General features: G+C 42.1%; 2 protein-coding genes across 7 annotated transcripts in view; one reads left to right on the plus strand and one right to left on the minus strand.

Moving 5' to 3' along the window:
• The window catches only part of nrros (negative regulator of reactive oxygen species), a 326,601-nt gene that overhangs the window by 116,833 nt on the left and 193,296 nt on the right, over positions 1-16,472 (minus strand). The window lies entirely within an intron of this gene.
• ntng1a (netrin g1a) overlaps positions 1-16,472 on the plus strand; it is a 124,764-nt gene that overhangs the window by 83,452 nt on the left and 24,840 nt on the right. For all 6 annotated transcript variants that reach the window (XM_079576030.1, XM_079576028.1, XM_079576025.1 and 3 more), the window contains exon 4: positions 1,924-2,096. In XM_079576030.1, the coding sequence (XP_079432156.1) occupies positions 1,924-2,096 (173 nt within the window). The remainder of the gene's footprint in view (positions 1-1,923; positions 2,097-16,472) is intronic.

A 16,472-nucleotide genomic window follows, 5' to 3' on the forward strand; every position in this document is an offset into this window, starting at 1 on the left:
TGTGCCCGTGGAAGAGCGTGGTCGCTTCTAACATGGGTAACATTACATTGGGAGAGGCCAAATGCAAACAACATCTTTGGTCTTTTTGTGTGACTGAGGGAACACACAAAGACCAGACAGGTACATATCAACTCGTCTAAGTATGGAAAAATGGTGGCCTGCTCCTTTAAATGTTGAAATGCGTCTATTTTTTTAATTTTTTTTACAAGAAGTGAGTCATAGATCAATGAGTAAACAAAATGTTAATACCAAAACTCAAAAACATCATGCTGTTATAGGCTCTCTGTGGGCAGCAATACTTCATCTGTCATCTTTCCTTATCACCAATATTATGTCCAAACATAGACATGGCTCCCTTTTGCCTTCAGACACAAATTACAAAAAGATACAGGAACAGTGCCATTTAGTCTGGCTTTTAGTATGTCTCCTCCAAAAATAAACACATCGCTGCAGATCCAAAGATGACGCAGGCTTGGTCGAGGTTCCGGTTTGTATTTGATGTGGAATCCGTGCTTGGCTCAGGGTGCATTTTGAAAACAATCCGCCTGTTTTGATCAGATTTTAGTGTCAAGTATCAAGCGGTGCGTAATTCCACATGGATGGGAAACAGTTGAGGGACGCGGTAATACAAAAACGCGGCGTGATAAGGAACGAGTCTGAAGAGCTGCTACAAAAGCCGACATATCTTTTACAATTCATCAGAGCTCTGTTTTCTTCAAAGTAGCTGGTTCACCGGGGGGGGGGGGGGGGGGATAATTCATTATCCCCTCCGCACTCATTCAGGCGCTGAAGAATTGAATTTTCAGTTTATTATGGGATGTAGTGAGAGCGGGTTTAGCGCACCTTTAGGGAGCACCTCTCTCAAACCCAAAATATGCTTTGGAGTTGTGTCTCTTATTCATTTGTCATGGAGGATTTATCCGCCTTGCTGCCCCCTTCCAGGTAAGCGCTCATTGGTTACAGACGTTTTCACTAGACTCCTCTCAGAAGCCAAACTTCCAACTGTGGTATTTTTTATCTAGTCAAACTGCCTTGACGTCAGTGCAATTTCTAAAGTGAATAATGGAGTCCACTTCCTTTGACTGAAAAATGTTTTGGAAGGAGAGAGCAAGACAGTGACATAATCCTGTCTGCAACAAGATTTTACTTTTTTTCTGTGTATATTTTGCTCAAGGCAAAGAAGCCGAAATGTTTGTTTTGTACATAAACTCTCTTTCTTTCTTTCTTTCTTTCTTTCTTTCTTTCTTTCTTTCTTTCTTTCTGTCCTTCGTACCTTCCGTCTTTCTTTCATGCCGTCATTCCTTCCTTCCTTCCTTCCTTTCTTTCTTTCTTTCTTTCTTTCTTTCTTTCTTTCTTTCTTTCCTTCCTTCCTTCCTTCCTTCCTTCTTTCTTTCCTTCATTCTTTCCCTTCTTCTTTCCTACCTTCCTTCTTTCCTTCCTTCCTTCCTTCCTTCCTTCCTTCCTTCCTTCCTTCATTCTTTCCATGGAACACAAGTTCACAACATGTTTAATGCTATTGTTTGGTGCAGCCCTGTGAGAAATGGGCTAAACAAAAAAAAAAAAAGATAGATAGATAGATATGTAGATATATAGAGAGATAGATATAGATATAGATATAGATATAGATATAGATATAGAAGTATAAGTATAAGATAGTACCATTTATGTGTCTCATGTTTAGAGCCTGTGCTTGCATGAAAAAAGAAAAAGAACAGAGTGGATGAACAATAACAGAGATGATGCTTTTGCCAGGTCTGCTCAGCAGCTCTTTTGACCTAACTCCTCATGGCGACTGTTGTAGTCGCTCTGTCTGTTCCCACACTTGTCAAGGACGCCGCGCCCTTGAGACCCACTGTCCGACCGAATCGAGGCGTCTGCTCCATGCTTGTGTTTTGACGCGGTTTTGCCTCCTCTCTGCGACAGGTGCAAGTGCAACCTTCACGCCAACAGCTGCGTGTACGACAAAGAGAAGCTGAGCTGTGAGTGCGAACACAACACCACGGGCCCGGACTGCGGCCGCTGTAAGAGGAACTACCAGGGCCGAGCGTGGAGCGCCGGGTCCTACCTGCCCATCCCCAAAGGCACCGCCAATATCTGTGAGTAAACACCAAGGGCATCGTTATCACATGAGAGTGAATTGTATTGCAAGGTTAAGTGGAGAGGCAATTGTGTGTGTTTCACTGGTGGCACTTGTGCTTCTCAAGGTTATAGTCAATGTAATTTTAATGGTATTTACTATGCACTAGCCTCTAACCTGTCAAATGTGCTTTTAGAAGAAGTAGTTTCACATCTTTATTTGTGATATGCCACTAAAATGAGATGTGAGAGTGTCTCTGTATGCTCTTGCGTAGCCCTGTTTCAGAGTTGGAGCTGTCCAAGGTGCTGAAGAAGCGCTGTTACAAAGATTGGCCCTGTGATCCTTTACAGTGTGCAAATCTGAATAAATCAATGATTATGTCTCCATATAGCTGAAACATTCATTAATAATATAAATTAATAGTAAATAGTTCCTGGGACTCTCATTAAATTAGTTACAATTTGCAGTAATAAACTAAATCTCCACAGGTTTATTCATGAGAATATGATGTTGGAAGAATAAAAGTTCAAGATAGGACCATTTAATTGTAAGATGCTGGTTGCAGGACTGGGTTATTAGGTAATCGAGTGACTAAAGGAATGTGAATCTGTCTTTGTTTAGCCCAATGACTTAATGGGTGCTGTCCATGGTGCTGAAGGAGCACAGTGATTTAGTGTTTATGTGGCTGAAAAACAAAAGAAGTGGAAAACTTGAGTAAAACAATTCTCTCATTTTATACCTTTCTCTAACACATCACACATTTTCACAGCAGTTCTAAAGCAGAATTCAGTCAATGTGTTTTCAGATGAAACAGTGTCACCCGTGTTCACAAAATGTGCTGTGAATTACTTCAAAAGTAGAAAAAATATGCTTTGCGCTGACTAAGAAAGAGAAAGGTTTCAGGGGACAGTGAACAATTGTGTCCAGGTTCAAAAATAGTGTTCAGAAAGCCATGTTTTTACACTGAAAACTGTAATAGAGCTCGGCATTGTGTCGTCAGATCTACTAAGAGTTCTTGTTTTCCTCGTTGTATACATTCCATTATCATAAACCACATCAAAGCATTTGGACAGTACAGTGTGTTAGGTGTATTTACCAGTAATTGCTTGACAGCCAGTCCATAAATCTTTTCTCTACTTATTTACATTATTTAATAACAATGACAATGTCTGCTAGTGCTTTTCCTATTCTTTACAAAGGCGTGTAGTCTGGGACCGAGTGTGATTACTTCGAGTTCCCAATGGGGCGCGATTGACAAGCATATAAACCAATCAGAGAAGTGCCGGATATGAAAGCAGCATACAGCGTGTTTTGTAAAAGAAAGATAGTGATTTATTATGGTAGAGCTTTTTAATCGGGGGACAATTCCAACAGATCAGCGCAAATGTGCAACAACTGTTTCAATGTACTTGCACGTTTGGAAGCGGACAAAAACACTTTCAATAGCTGGCAACAGCAAGAAGAAAGTACTCTTAGAAGATAGTAGATGTTGATGCTTCATCGTCTATGAGAGTAACAAAAGAGAGCGTTCAGCACCATCGAGGACAGTAAAGACGCTGGTACATTCTTGTTAAAGGGGTGGCCATTTTATACTCACTACTGCCACCTCAGGGCATACGTGTAACTGCACCTTCTATATTAAGCTCGTGCATGACGGCACTTCGGACCCAAAGTAACAACTTTGGCCAGTGCAGGATTTTAGAGGCAGTTGTGGTGAACAGGTCTGGGCTCATTCTATACTTTAGGCCAGTGTTTCCCAACCAGGGGTACGGGGACCCCTGGGGGCACTTGAGCACTTAGCAGGGGGTACTTGGAATTATTGCATATAAAAAAGAAGGTGAAACTGAATAGAATTTCAATATGAATTTCAAAGGAAAGTTAGTTTTAATTATATTTTTCAGTAAATGGTTTGATTTTGAGAGTATTTTTGCTTAGTTTTGAACACAACACACTGTTAAATACTGTATAATATTAATTTAGTTGGTCACTTTGTAATAATATTGGCAAAATCCTCAAGGTAGGGGGTACTCAGAGTATAAATCCACGACTCAAGGGGTACGCGAGGCAAAAAAGATTGGAAACCACTGCTTTAGGACATTGCTGGAACATGGAGGGGGAGGAAAATATATAAGTGTGTAACTTTTTTAAACTCCGTATAGTCCTTTTAAGCCACATTATATTTAAGAAACTATTTTACTAGTGGTTAATTCTGTGCTGTGACAATGTGGTCTGTTATTGGATCCATACTTGTTTTTGTTTAGATTCGATTGGCTGTTTGCAGAGTTCGAGATGGTCCTGCATTTGAACAGATTTATAACATTCAATCCCGAAACTCTATGATATAGTATAGTCCAGTGCAGCATAGTATTAGTTAAGTCTGATGTGGAAGACAGAAAACCATTACATAAGAAACCTATTATAACAAATCCACCTGCCGGACCACGTCTCCCGCGCTGCCACCTGCTCCACGCTTCCTCACTGCCTCCCGTCTGCAGAGGTGAACTGAGGCCCCGTGTCTGTGTCGGGCCGTGTCAGGCTCTTGTTAGACTTTTCTCTCACTGTCATACTGTAGGAACATGTGCAGCAGCAGCAGCAGCAGCAGGTGGACTATGGCCTTTTCGGACCATTTCATTTTTTTCATCTTTTACAAAACACCCACAGCGCAGTCAACTCTCTGAGCTTCCCGCCGTCCTTTAGACCGCTTCGGCTTTTCAATTTCAAACTTCTTTTTAAACCTGTAAAAAAAAAAAAAAAAAAAAGGTGGCTGAATGTGTATGCTCAACAGTGTTATGTCAGGGCGTACAGTGGATTCAGGAAGTATTCAAACCCCTTGATGTATTTCTGTGTTGTAACGTTGAATTCCGAAAATGCTGGCTGTACCTAGAAGGGACAATAATGTACTAAATGCAGTTTGAGTTATAACCATGCACTTCAAAAAGATGTGTAATTAGTATGAAGTAATTAGTATACAATAGATTAGAAATGTATACAATTGTGGTGCCAGACTGCTACGTAATACAATAGAAATGATTTAAGGAGGCCTGAAAACTTCCTGAACCCTCTGTATTTAGTATCGGGAGCCCAAAGCACGTTGTAATCAAAACACTTGCACAGGAAATAAAGCATTCCTATGAATAACTATCCAGCTGCAGCCTCGACGCACGATGCAGGTTACAACCAATTATTTATTCTGCCCGAGCTGGGGGGAAAAAAATGGGTCAGAACGGAGTTATTTAAAATGCATGAAAAGCTTTTTGTACATCTCGTCATTTCAGTGCAATTACAGAATAAATAATATACAGGGGGTCGGCTGTTTGTTGACATAAAGGTCACTAGGAAGAGGATGTTTGCTATAGGCTAGTGCTAGCTGCTAACACATTGAGTGAACAGACCTCTAAAAACAGTTTAGTTGCTCTCATGACAACATTTAAAGTTTCACATAATGGGTGAGGCTGACTTTGCTGCGATACCACCCCCTAGTGGCGAGAGGTGACTCCAAAAGATGAAATGATCCGTGGAAACCAGTGAGGACTCTACATGTTTTAAACACAGCTCCAAAGACTTTTATTGTTCCGAAAATTACAGTTTATTCCCTCACGGGGGCGGAGCTTTCTGCCTTTTTGTCTCGAATGGAGTAATGAGCGTAAATGGAGAGCAGTGCGTCTATGGTTTCACATCATAGCCTTAAGTACGTTCTCTTAAATACTTCTGTTTTCGTCGCAGGTGTTGAAACAAAGCGAGGATGTCACAGTCTGAGTGAATAATAAGGTACACGGTGTCCCTGTTAGACTTTATACTCCTCCTAACAGCTGCGGATAAGCCAGCTGTCAGCAAATGTGCCAGCCCGTGTTTAAGTGGATCTACCTGGGACTCTTAAAAATCTCCTGCCTTGTTCAACTGCCGATAAGCAGTGTTTCGACTGATTTCTTTTCTTTTTTTTTATTGTCACAGATTTGTCATTTTAATCTTTTTGCTGAACTGAAAAAGTAATTCATAGAGATTAAAGCCATGGCCAGATAGTTTTATTGACTCAAAATCAGCAGAAGGGACGAATAGAAAAAAAAGCTCCAAACTACGGATGCATGTCAATTTAAAGGTGCACTGCGTAACATTTCGGATCCTGTTGCCAACAATACAAAACATTGTCCTAATGACCCGCTCACTGTTTTTGGAGTGGGTTATCAAAGAAAGGACTTGGACGAGGAGCTAAACTATTTAAATCTCATATTTGGCTGCCTTTAGTCAACATCTCCATGGAAACGAGCTGGAGACGTCTTGCTCCCAGTGAAGTTTTAAGTAGAGGCAAAGACACATGCTTGTTTTTTTAGGTATTTTTCAATGATAAAAGTATCTGTAATCTAATAAAAGTGTGTGTTGATTATATTTTTTTGGGTGAAATGTTAAGTGGTGTGGCTTTAAGTTTGTTAAATTTCATTTCACTCGACAAACCCAAACTCAAATGATCCTTTGTACTTTTTCTGAAACACCCATGAAACAATGCACTTTTGTGTTGACTGAATAATAGATTTATTCAACTTTTACTAATTTAAAGCCGAACTAAGTAAGTTATTAATTGTCCGTGAGATTAAATACTACGCTGACAGAAAAGAAAAAAGGTAGAGAGGGATATTGCCACAACCCAATTACACAATGGAGATACATTTTTTCACACACACTCAGTTGCAAATACTGCTAAAGTGGCCCTATCCCGCAGTTAGCTTTGCCCGCTAGCCTGTTAGCTTCTTGTTCGTGATTCTATTAGTGTGTATTGCGCTTCCGACCCGGAGGCAGGGAACGTTGCAAGTGTGTTCTGGGCAGAGACACCAGAGGGAGATGAAAGACCCCCCAATCATCCCATCAACACTTGTATAACCCCCAGAGGGACTGCGGAAAGGATTTATTAAGGTAAACAAGTTACTTAGTTCTGCTTTAATACCCAGAAATAAAAGTTGTTCTTTGCGCAATGGAATGAAAATAGCATCATAACTCAGTATAATAGGGAAAATGCCAACCTTATGAGAAAATTACAAACCAGTAACCATATTTCCTTGTAGCTTACTATCTTTATACTTGTTTTGGGAAATACATTTGTTTGTGTCCTCTTTCTATGTATAAATAACTGCGATGTTATTACACTTTTAGCTTCCGCGGTATTTCCATGCTACCCAAATCACACTGACTTCCAGCATTACATTTGCGCCCTTTTCTTATTGCATTTGGTGACGTCTGTCTATTGCTGGACTTTCTTGCACGCTCTTTCCCGGTAGGATCACGATTATGAGGCTGCGATTGGAGGGGTGAGCAGATTGACAGCGCATTATTAAAAAAAAAAAAAGAAAGTGGACGCACAAACGCCGCGGCTCGTCTGAATGCCACACACGCCGAGTCCCTTTTGCCCCGAAAGAGATGAAAAAGTCCACTCTGAAGTCTGGTATTATGCTTTGTCTTGAAGGGCGAAAAATCCATAATGCAATAACGGCGTGAAGAATCTAGAGGAATTCAAGGTTTCCTCCCTCCTGAATAGAAAAAAAAAAACAGCACTCATATACACAGAAAAATGTATGTGAAGTTAAACACCGATTGCTCTTTCAAAACCTTATGGGCATTCGGGTCCAGTTTATGCTTTGACACAACTATTCAAGCTGCATTTCGGGTTCGAAATCCTAAAACATACAGGACTTTCGCTCCTTGAGTTGTAAAATAACACAAAATGATTCAAGAACCTCAAGCCTTATAAGTCAAGATGGATGCTCTTCTTCTTTATTTCAAACCCAGTGAGCATATGGCAGCTCTACAAAGACAAATTTGTCAAAGATGAAAATGTAATTAAGATTTAATTTCTTTTTACTACGCCCATCAAGTCGTCGGATGCGATAAGGAGATCGATGAATCACCGCCACTGAGGGAGAGGGAGGGGGCAGTGTGGGGTGAGCGCTTGTACAATCACATCGGGATTTGGGCTTGAAAAACGTGATGGAGACGAGGAGGATGTTGAAGATAGCAGGCAGGGGAAGTGGGCATCAGTCTCTGTCACGGCTGTGTGAGTGCGAGCGTGTGTGTGTGTGTGTGTGTGTGTGGGGGGCCCTGTCTGTCGCACCGCTCGCTCCCTCCTTCCCCGCCTTGTCCCGCACCAGCTCTGCCTCTCTCGCTCTCGCTCGCTCAGGCCTGCTCCTCTGCGCAGACAGCAGGAGAAGGATCAGTTGGAGAATTAAGCGTGGCAGCTCATTCCACTGGAGGCCCGGGAAACTGACGCACACGGCACACACTTTTGGACGGGGCCAGGACTGTGTGGCCTCGGAAAAGTAGAGTTTAAGTCACGACTCAAAAGGCTTTACAGATTGTGAAACTATTCTTGTTTCCAGGGCAAAGTTTGCATATTCAGTCACGTGTTGTAGATCGTGTCCACATTTTAAGCAACCTACATGGACTGTTTTGAGGTTTGAATCAAGTTAAATTAGTGTATACCTGGACTGTGGTGTTTAATTTGCGAATATTTCATAAATCCTGCTTAGCACCAGCCCACACTCCGGAAAACATTATCCTCTTCATGGCCAAACTCCTGTGTGGCTTAGCATGTGTGTCAGTGCGTTACTGCCTGATCACCTGTGCACAAGAGGAAAACGTGCGTCCTCTGCTGGTGTGATGTAAAACATAATTTTAAAACATCTTAAAACCCAGGGTTTAAGTTAAGTTTATTGATCACCGTAGGGGTAGTGTAGGCCGGTGCCTGGGGACCCACCTCTAGATGTGGAGCCAGGCTAATGATCAGAAACACCTGCCTGGAGAATTAACCTATTGTACATGTTTTTAGTGGTAGGGGAGACCAGAGTACGCGGAGGAAACCAATGTAGACACGGGGAGATCAAGCTGTGAAGCACAGTGATTTATGAAGGATCATAATTTATTCTGGATCATTTATTAAGACAGAAGAGAAAATGAACGTTAAGCTTAGCTTGATAGGACTTTCAACTGAAATGAATTGCTTCGAGCATGGTTCGGTCTTCATTGGCCTTTCATGATTAAACTATGTTTTAAAAACATACTATATTCTCATGAGCGTGTAGATTTGTTTAATAAATCTACAATCTAAAAGTTTATGTTGTATTTATTACCTGTGTGGCGCTCCTGCTGAAAGTGCCAAAATTTCATGTGAGTTTTCCTCTCTGTTGATTGACAACAGGCACACGGTTGATACAAAGGTCTCATTTACATATGTATAAAAGGCTCACAAGTGATGTATGCATGAAATAATGACTTATTGTTGCATCCTGCTTCATGAAAGCCTCACTTTGTGTTTGTGAGCCTAATAACACTGTAGAGAATTGCAAAGTAAATGTCATCACACATTGGCGGAAATTGTAATACCATGAAAGATGTATTGATCCAACTCATAACACTGAGTTCACAGGACTATTGTCGTTCTCTGTCACAAGTGAAAGGAAAAGGACCTGCACCTTGGCCAATGGACAGGAATAAAAGCTTTGCACTGCACAGAGTTTGTCAAGGTTGTGACCTGATGATTTAAGCTGGAGTTATATAAGAATAATGTGACAATACTGAGATGGTGTTGTTAGATTTACAGGGCAGTGGTTCAGCTATTAAGGCTGCAATGACATACGGTCATTACCTTTATTCCAATAAATATGTCAGGATGTGCCACCACAGTCTTTATGCTGACTTTATACTGTACTGGATAAAGAAAGAGGTGATAATGAACAGGGAAGGTAAACCTGCCAAATTAAAAAGCATTGGTTTTTGGGAATAAGTCGATAGCTGATCCCAGAAGTGAAAGCCGTGCTGTTTTGCTACTATTTTGTTAACTTTTTTTCATACAGTTTTTTTCCAATGTTACAATATGGATTGCCTTTTACCAACAAAATGGCAGATTTGGACGACACAACATTCACTTCTGAACTCCATGTTTACTGCAAATACTGATGGGTTTCACTCGACTCTATCGGTACATATAAGTGAGGATGCTCTAAACTCTGACAAAGCTACGTATGAGCTAAAACTACACAGCAGACTATGGTTTATATACGGTACATCACAAGAGCAAACAAATACTCCTCATGATCAACAAAACACCGAGAATGATATTAGTGTGGTGGGTTAGCAACATAAAGCATTTGGGAAATGACTCAACGCATTTGAACCTATAGCTGTACTTTTGGCTTTCTGTGGGCAAAGTAAAGCTGCATGGAGACGATCACTCATGGCGATGTCCTGCTGCCAGCAAAGCTACGAGTCAGAGGCATGTGTTTGGAGCTATTTTCCCCAACAAAAAATTTTGAGTTTTGAGTGTAAACCTAAAACCTACCGATTACTCCTCAACTGTTAGAGGCTCCTCACTCCCCGCTGCAAATACAATGTGCAGATTTCCGCATCACCACCGTCTGGATTATTCAACGCTTGTTCCACTTTAGCTAAGGCTGGCCCCATGCTTTATAGACTTGTGCGATCAAAGTGTGGACAAGCAGCGGATTTCACTGTAATCATTCCCCCTGTAGTCGCCTGAACGGCCCGTTAGTCATGTACGTCCCTTAATTAAAAATGCCACGCTCCTGCTGTCCCATAAGAAGCCCTGTCACCGAGGTAGCGACAGCCGCGACATAAACAAATATTATTGCATACGACTTCCGTGTCGCATATTTCTTGCGCCGCTGTTTGATAATTAGCGCGGCGTAGACTCGGCGCTACCAGATGCTCCGTTGCATTATTACTTGTCGTCTCATTTACATTATACACACGCGACCAAATTTAGACTTTTTCTGATTTATCTCCCCTCGGAGGCGCACATGCGGAAAGCTAGCTCCTATAGTGACGGCGGCAGTTCCCATGGGAGCCTATGAGTACATGTAGTTGTTGTCTTCGTCACGTACAGTAGAAGTATATGGGTCGCGCGAGTCTGTTATTGTTTTGTCACCGCAGATGAAAGGAAGTGACTGTGAGCGAGAGTGGCTGATTTATTTTTCATTAAAAGAGTGTAATGAGGCTTGGAGTAACACATGACTAAAGCATCAGTCGAATCGCGTTAGGAGTGTTAGAGAAAGGAAGTAATGTATGTTATCCTGTTACTGCTCCATTGCCTTACAGATGGCAGTGGAGGATTTTTGATGGAATTTCGCACTTATTTAGGATAGAGAGGGAGGAAAAAGAAGGGTATGCAATGGTTAGAAATAGTGGAAGGAGCTATAAATAAAGTTGAGTTGCCATGTTTCCACATAGTATGCGTTTCCACAGCAAAAGGACCGCAGTGGTTGTTGGTAGCTTTCCCTGGACGCACACGCTGGAATACACAATACTGAAGGAAAAAACAGATTGGCAATGAAAACCTTGTAAGCCGCGAATACTGTGGTCATATACGGCCTTTTGGTGGGATGTATGGAATTAAGGTGCCAAGGCAAATACTACAAGAAAGAAGCAGCTGCAAATTAAGCTACGTGCTAATGTTAACCTAACACCAGCTAAAGTTGTGCTAACAGCGGCTAAATGCTATCATGGGCAAAATTAACTGCTTCAACGGATGATGTTGTGAAATATTAAACCTGGTATGACCTGCCTGTTTGAGTGAGGGCTGTCCTCTCACCTCTGGCCAATCCGAGGCCAGCAGGTCTGGACCTGGCCGGGGCCTTGGGGACGCTCGCCTAACAAGGTTTAGACCAGGCACTTGGTAATAGACCCAAACCAAATTTAGACCTTGATTTCTGGCATGTGTTCTACCAAGTAAATGGTAAGTTGTTACATTTATATACAGTAGCTTTTGTACATCCATTGGGAAACTCAAACCACTTCACCTTGGCCTTCCATTGCCCAAGGACACAACAACAGGGAGTTTGATCGATTGGCAGCCCCGCTCCCCGCTCAGTCCCCAGGGCAGCTTTGGCTACTATTACGATTATACTGTATTATATAATAAAATTAAATCATTTGAATCAATTTTCAGTCTTTAATTGTTTCTTAACTCATTTCAATAGCCGTTGTCTCTCCCTCCAGCCTGTTTTCACTCTCTTAACCTTTCTCCTCCCGTCTCCTCAGCCTCATATTGCTTTTGTTAAAACTCCTCTCTCCTCCTCGGCTTCCCCAGAGACCGGGCTTGTTTACTCTGCCTTCCACATCTCGGCTCGGTGCAGCTGCGACGCTAATCTATCTTTCAAATATTTGTTTCTCCCATCTCCAGATCCTCCCTCTCCTGTTATTCTCCCTCGCCATCTCTGACGTACACACATCAATTTGCCTCTTGAAATCTTAAACTGTGCCGCTTCCCAACTTGGCTCAGGGCACTTTAAGACTTGCCACCTCCAATTTACATCTACACAACTGGAGCTACAGAAAGAGAGAGCTTGCCCGGGCGAGCGTAATTTTCTCCATAAGAATGTGCTCCCTCGTTTTGGTGGCCTGTTTAGCGAAAGGAGGTTGGTTGAGTATCACCTAAATTGTACTGAAATAGGTGGAATTGTTCTTTGAGAGTCTTAAAAACAATCACTTTGACTATAGTGGCTATGCAGATGTGCATGTAACTCAAGAGTAACGTTACTGATTTTATGTCTTATTTAGAAATACATTTGCTAACTGCCACTGGCCAAACCACAATGCGGTGAAGAATTGGTGTAAAAGGGTTGTGGCGGCGGGAAAGTAATTGCCAAGTTTTGCCTGCGGTGCAAATGCAGAGATAAGGCAGGTAATGTCACGGCAAACTGCCATACACAGAGAAGGTCAGGGCTGAGAGAGGCCGACAGGAAACAAGCAACAGAAAAAAAAAGAAAAAAAAACAGTCACCGGGGAGCCGCAAGATTGGTTCATTTTGGAAGGAAAAGAGTGCTTTATACACCCCAGTAAAGACATATTTAAACATAGCGAAATGTAGGGAGTTTGTTTTTTAGAAGTGAGAAAAAAGGACTACGCATGCATGCTGGTTTATTCTTTTTCTGATTGGTTTATACCCAGTTTAGACATGATTTAGTCCAATTTAGTTCTATTACACACCCTTTTCAGTCCTGACTTGACTTCGATCTAGGCTTGTTTGGCTTTGGTGTTGCCAGTTTGAGAACCACTGCTCTTAAAAAGCAGCTTAATATTTCATGGCGTTTTAGGTTTGACAGCTCTATTCTCTGAGCGTTGCATCATTTGATCCTTCCAATAGTACAATACTCTTTCTATAGTGTGTGGGTCGAACCAGAGCAGTGTGGGGTTTTGTACTTTCTGCTCAATGAAGTGCACAGACGCACACATTTACTGTACCCCCAGGCGTCGATGCTGCTTCATAATGCCCCGCCGTCGCATATGCACGGATCATGTTTGCCCAATCACGTGCTCCTTTGAGATCATGTTCGCGGACCCCTCCACCGGTCGCCCCATCCCTGCACCGGCCATAAAAATCAATGAAGCGCGCCGACAACATAAGCAGCTCCTAATGCTCTTCCCGTGTTTTCTATAGGACCGAATTAGATGGCCTCGGTGGCCCGTAATGGCCGGGCCGGGGCAGGTGAGGGGGAGTGGGGGAAAACGGCCGTGATTGAAAATTAATCGAATGACCCGACATGAGATCCTGCCTGGACATCTGCTAGAGCCCGGGTTGTTCATAAACCTGGCGGTAATTGCGAGGACAGGCCGTTTGAGGGACCGTTTCAGTGTGACCTCAAAGGCAGGGTTATTCCGCCGTTTAGTTTGATTTGAGAATCTGAACAATTAGCAACTGGTGAGTCATGACAGTCACTATAGCTATAACTGCTAAAGTCAATTAGGAGAGATTCTCTTCAACATACCTTAACCTCTGAACCCCCACCTGAACTGAGCACACTTTCTCCAGTTTCTGCCCTCTGGTGGGAGTTATTGAATCATTCAGAGGTGCCAAGTTGTATTAAAATAGAAAAGAAACCGCTAAATACAACTATGAAGGTAAGCTACATGCAAATGTTATGCTAACACCAGCCAAAGCTGTGCAAACAGCAGCTAAATGCTAATATCGGCCAATCCCCCTTTTAACACAGCAATATGATGTTGTGAAATATGTCCACTCTCTTGTTGCAAATCAGAGGCCAGCAGTCTGTTCACGTCACATCAGACACGGACCCGTGCGATTTGGCCACAGCCAGGGGTCGGTCCCAAAACCTATACCTGGTCAGACCGGTTTGGCACTGGCCTTTGTTATGGAAAAGCTCAACAAAGCGGATAAAACAGCCATTCAGCTGATACGCGCCTGCATGTAGAAAACCACCTTATGTTTGAATACTTAATTCGCCTGAACTTCCCATTGTCTTATTTACTGCTCTGTTTTATTGCCTTAATGTTCGGTGCAGCCCTGTTTGGCAACTCCTGTTGTGATATTGAGCTATACAAAACCATTGTTTGATTGAGTGATTGACATCAGGTCAACTCTGACCCCTGGTGACCAAATTGACTTGTCATCTCCATCTCGTCCTGTCTCTCGCCGTAACAAGAAAGTTCTTCAGAGTCATTCCCAGATTTTCCAGCACATTGCCCAGCCATCTCGTTTTAGGCCGTCCTCTGCGTCTCTTTCCCTCCATGGACCCTTGCATGATGACCTTCTCCAAACAGCTCTGTCCAAAGGAAGACAGAAAGAAAGTCTGTTCCTCTCTATTATGATGATCAGAGATGTTTTCTCTTGGATTTCTTTCAATATTTCTCCAGTTCGGCTTCATCCAAATCTTAAAGCATCTTGGAGAAAAACGTCAAAATAGCAACGAAAAAAAGGATGAAAGAGCGATAAAAATATGCCGGAAAAGCAATAATAACACAACAAAAAAGTGGCACAAAAAGAGAAGAAAACGCAACAAAAATGCTTCAAAATGTGACAAAATGGCGCCAAACAACACAACCAAAAAGTTACAATTAGTTTTCTTTTAAATGAGGCCTTACACTGTTACTGTCCAGTCAGGGTTAAAACATTAGGGTTACAGGCTTGTACCCACAGTCAAAAATGCCTTTTCACAATAATACTGCAAAGTAATTCTTAATATTAGTTTTGCTACTCTATCTGGAGCTAAAATCTGGGGCTAATATTGAGCTCAAAGTTTGAAAAAGGCCTAAAAATGCTTCAGATACCTACCTGTTTCTATATTGCCTTGCGTCGGTCCTCCTCCGAAGCCTGTCCCGTCCAGTTGTGGAATGCCCTAACTCCACAAGACTCAGACTGCACTCTTGGAATACAACCCTTGAAAAATGTATTTATTCTCGTGAGCGATGTTTTCTTTACCTCTGCCCAAATGGTGAACTCGCCTCTTGCTGTTGCGCACTAATAGAAATGTGCAGCACAATACCAGTCCGTCTCTCTCACTCTCTCCTCCTGGTTGTTATATTTATACCCTACTCCATTCAGTGTAGTGGGTCCCCTGCTAATCTTGCAGACTGATGGAGATAGTGTGGTATTGCTCCGTCAGCTACTTAACCAGGACCGTTTTAGCGCCGAGTTAATGCGTTTTGTTCATTGGGGCAACAGCAGTGCTCAACACAAGCACATTTTAAGCTACACGAAGAAGCACAACATCTTCTGAACACACAGCGAGGGATTGATTATAATAGAGTGACTTTGATTGTCCTTGTCCCCCGTCTTCACATCTGTCGTGTCTCTTCAGAGCTGACATAATGTAAATGGCGTCGTATCTCCATATGTCAAGTCTGACCTCAGCAGCTTGGAGTCGGATCATACACGAAGAAAAGGTTTCGGGGGCGATATAAACCAAAAACTATTTTATATAAAAGTTATAGGAGGTTCAACGTTTCTTCATTCATATTTTATTGTTTTATGTCCGACCAAAATTGTGAATGGTTTTCATAAAATGTTTAAAGCATTGTAAAGAGTTGCAGAAATATTGTAGCAAAACCAGATCAGGGTCATTGTTTGACATCAAGTTTACGAATATATATATTTTTTATTCCTTCTTATCTGCTTTATTGTTGTGTTTGCGTTTAGGAGCACAATGAAAGTGATATGAGCTTTAGACAAACAGAAGAAATCCCCCTTTTAATACCTCTCCCTGCTCTGTGCCCACTGGGTTTGCCTTCGCTCAGAGAGACCACTGTTTATTTCAGTGGGCAGAGCGCCTTATTGGGGGCAGAGGGTCCCGCGCTCGGAGGGAGGGGCCCTGTTCAAATGGATGATTATCAGAAGTGGAGCTGGCATCTGCGTCCGGAAAAAGCTTTGCACTTGTACCATTGAAAACTCTGCTGCAAGTTCCCGGCTGATTACCCCACTTTCTAATACAATGTTATAAGAGTCATCTGTGATTGGAGAAAGCTGAATATTTCTATGGTTTTTCCGTTGATATTCTAGTATTCAGTACAGACGTGTCTATGGTCATATTAAAGGTGCACTCTGCAACTTTTTATATTGATATTGATACGTATTTGACTTTGACACAGCCAATGCTTGTTT

Source organism: Gobius niger (genome assembly GCF_951799975.1).
Source record: "Gobius niger genome assembly, chromosome: 18".
Classification (NCBI taxonomy): Eukaryota; Metazoa; Chordata; class Actinopteri; order Gobiiformes; family Gobiidae; genus Gobius; species Gobius niger.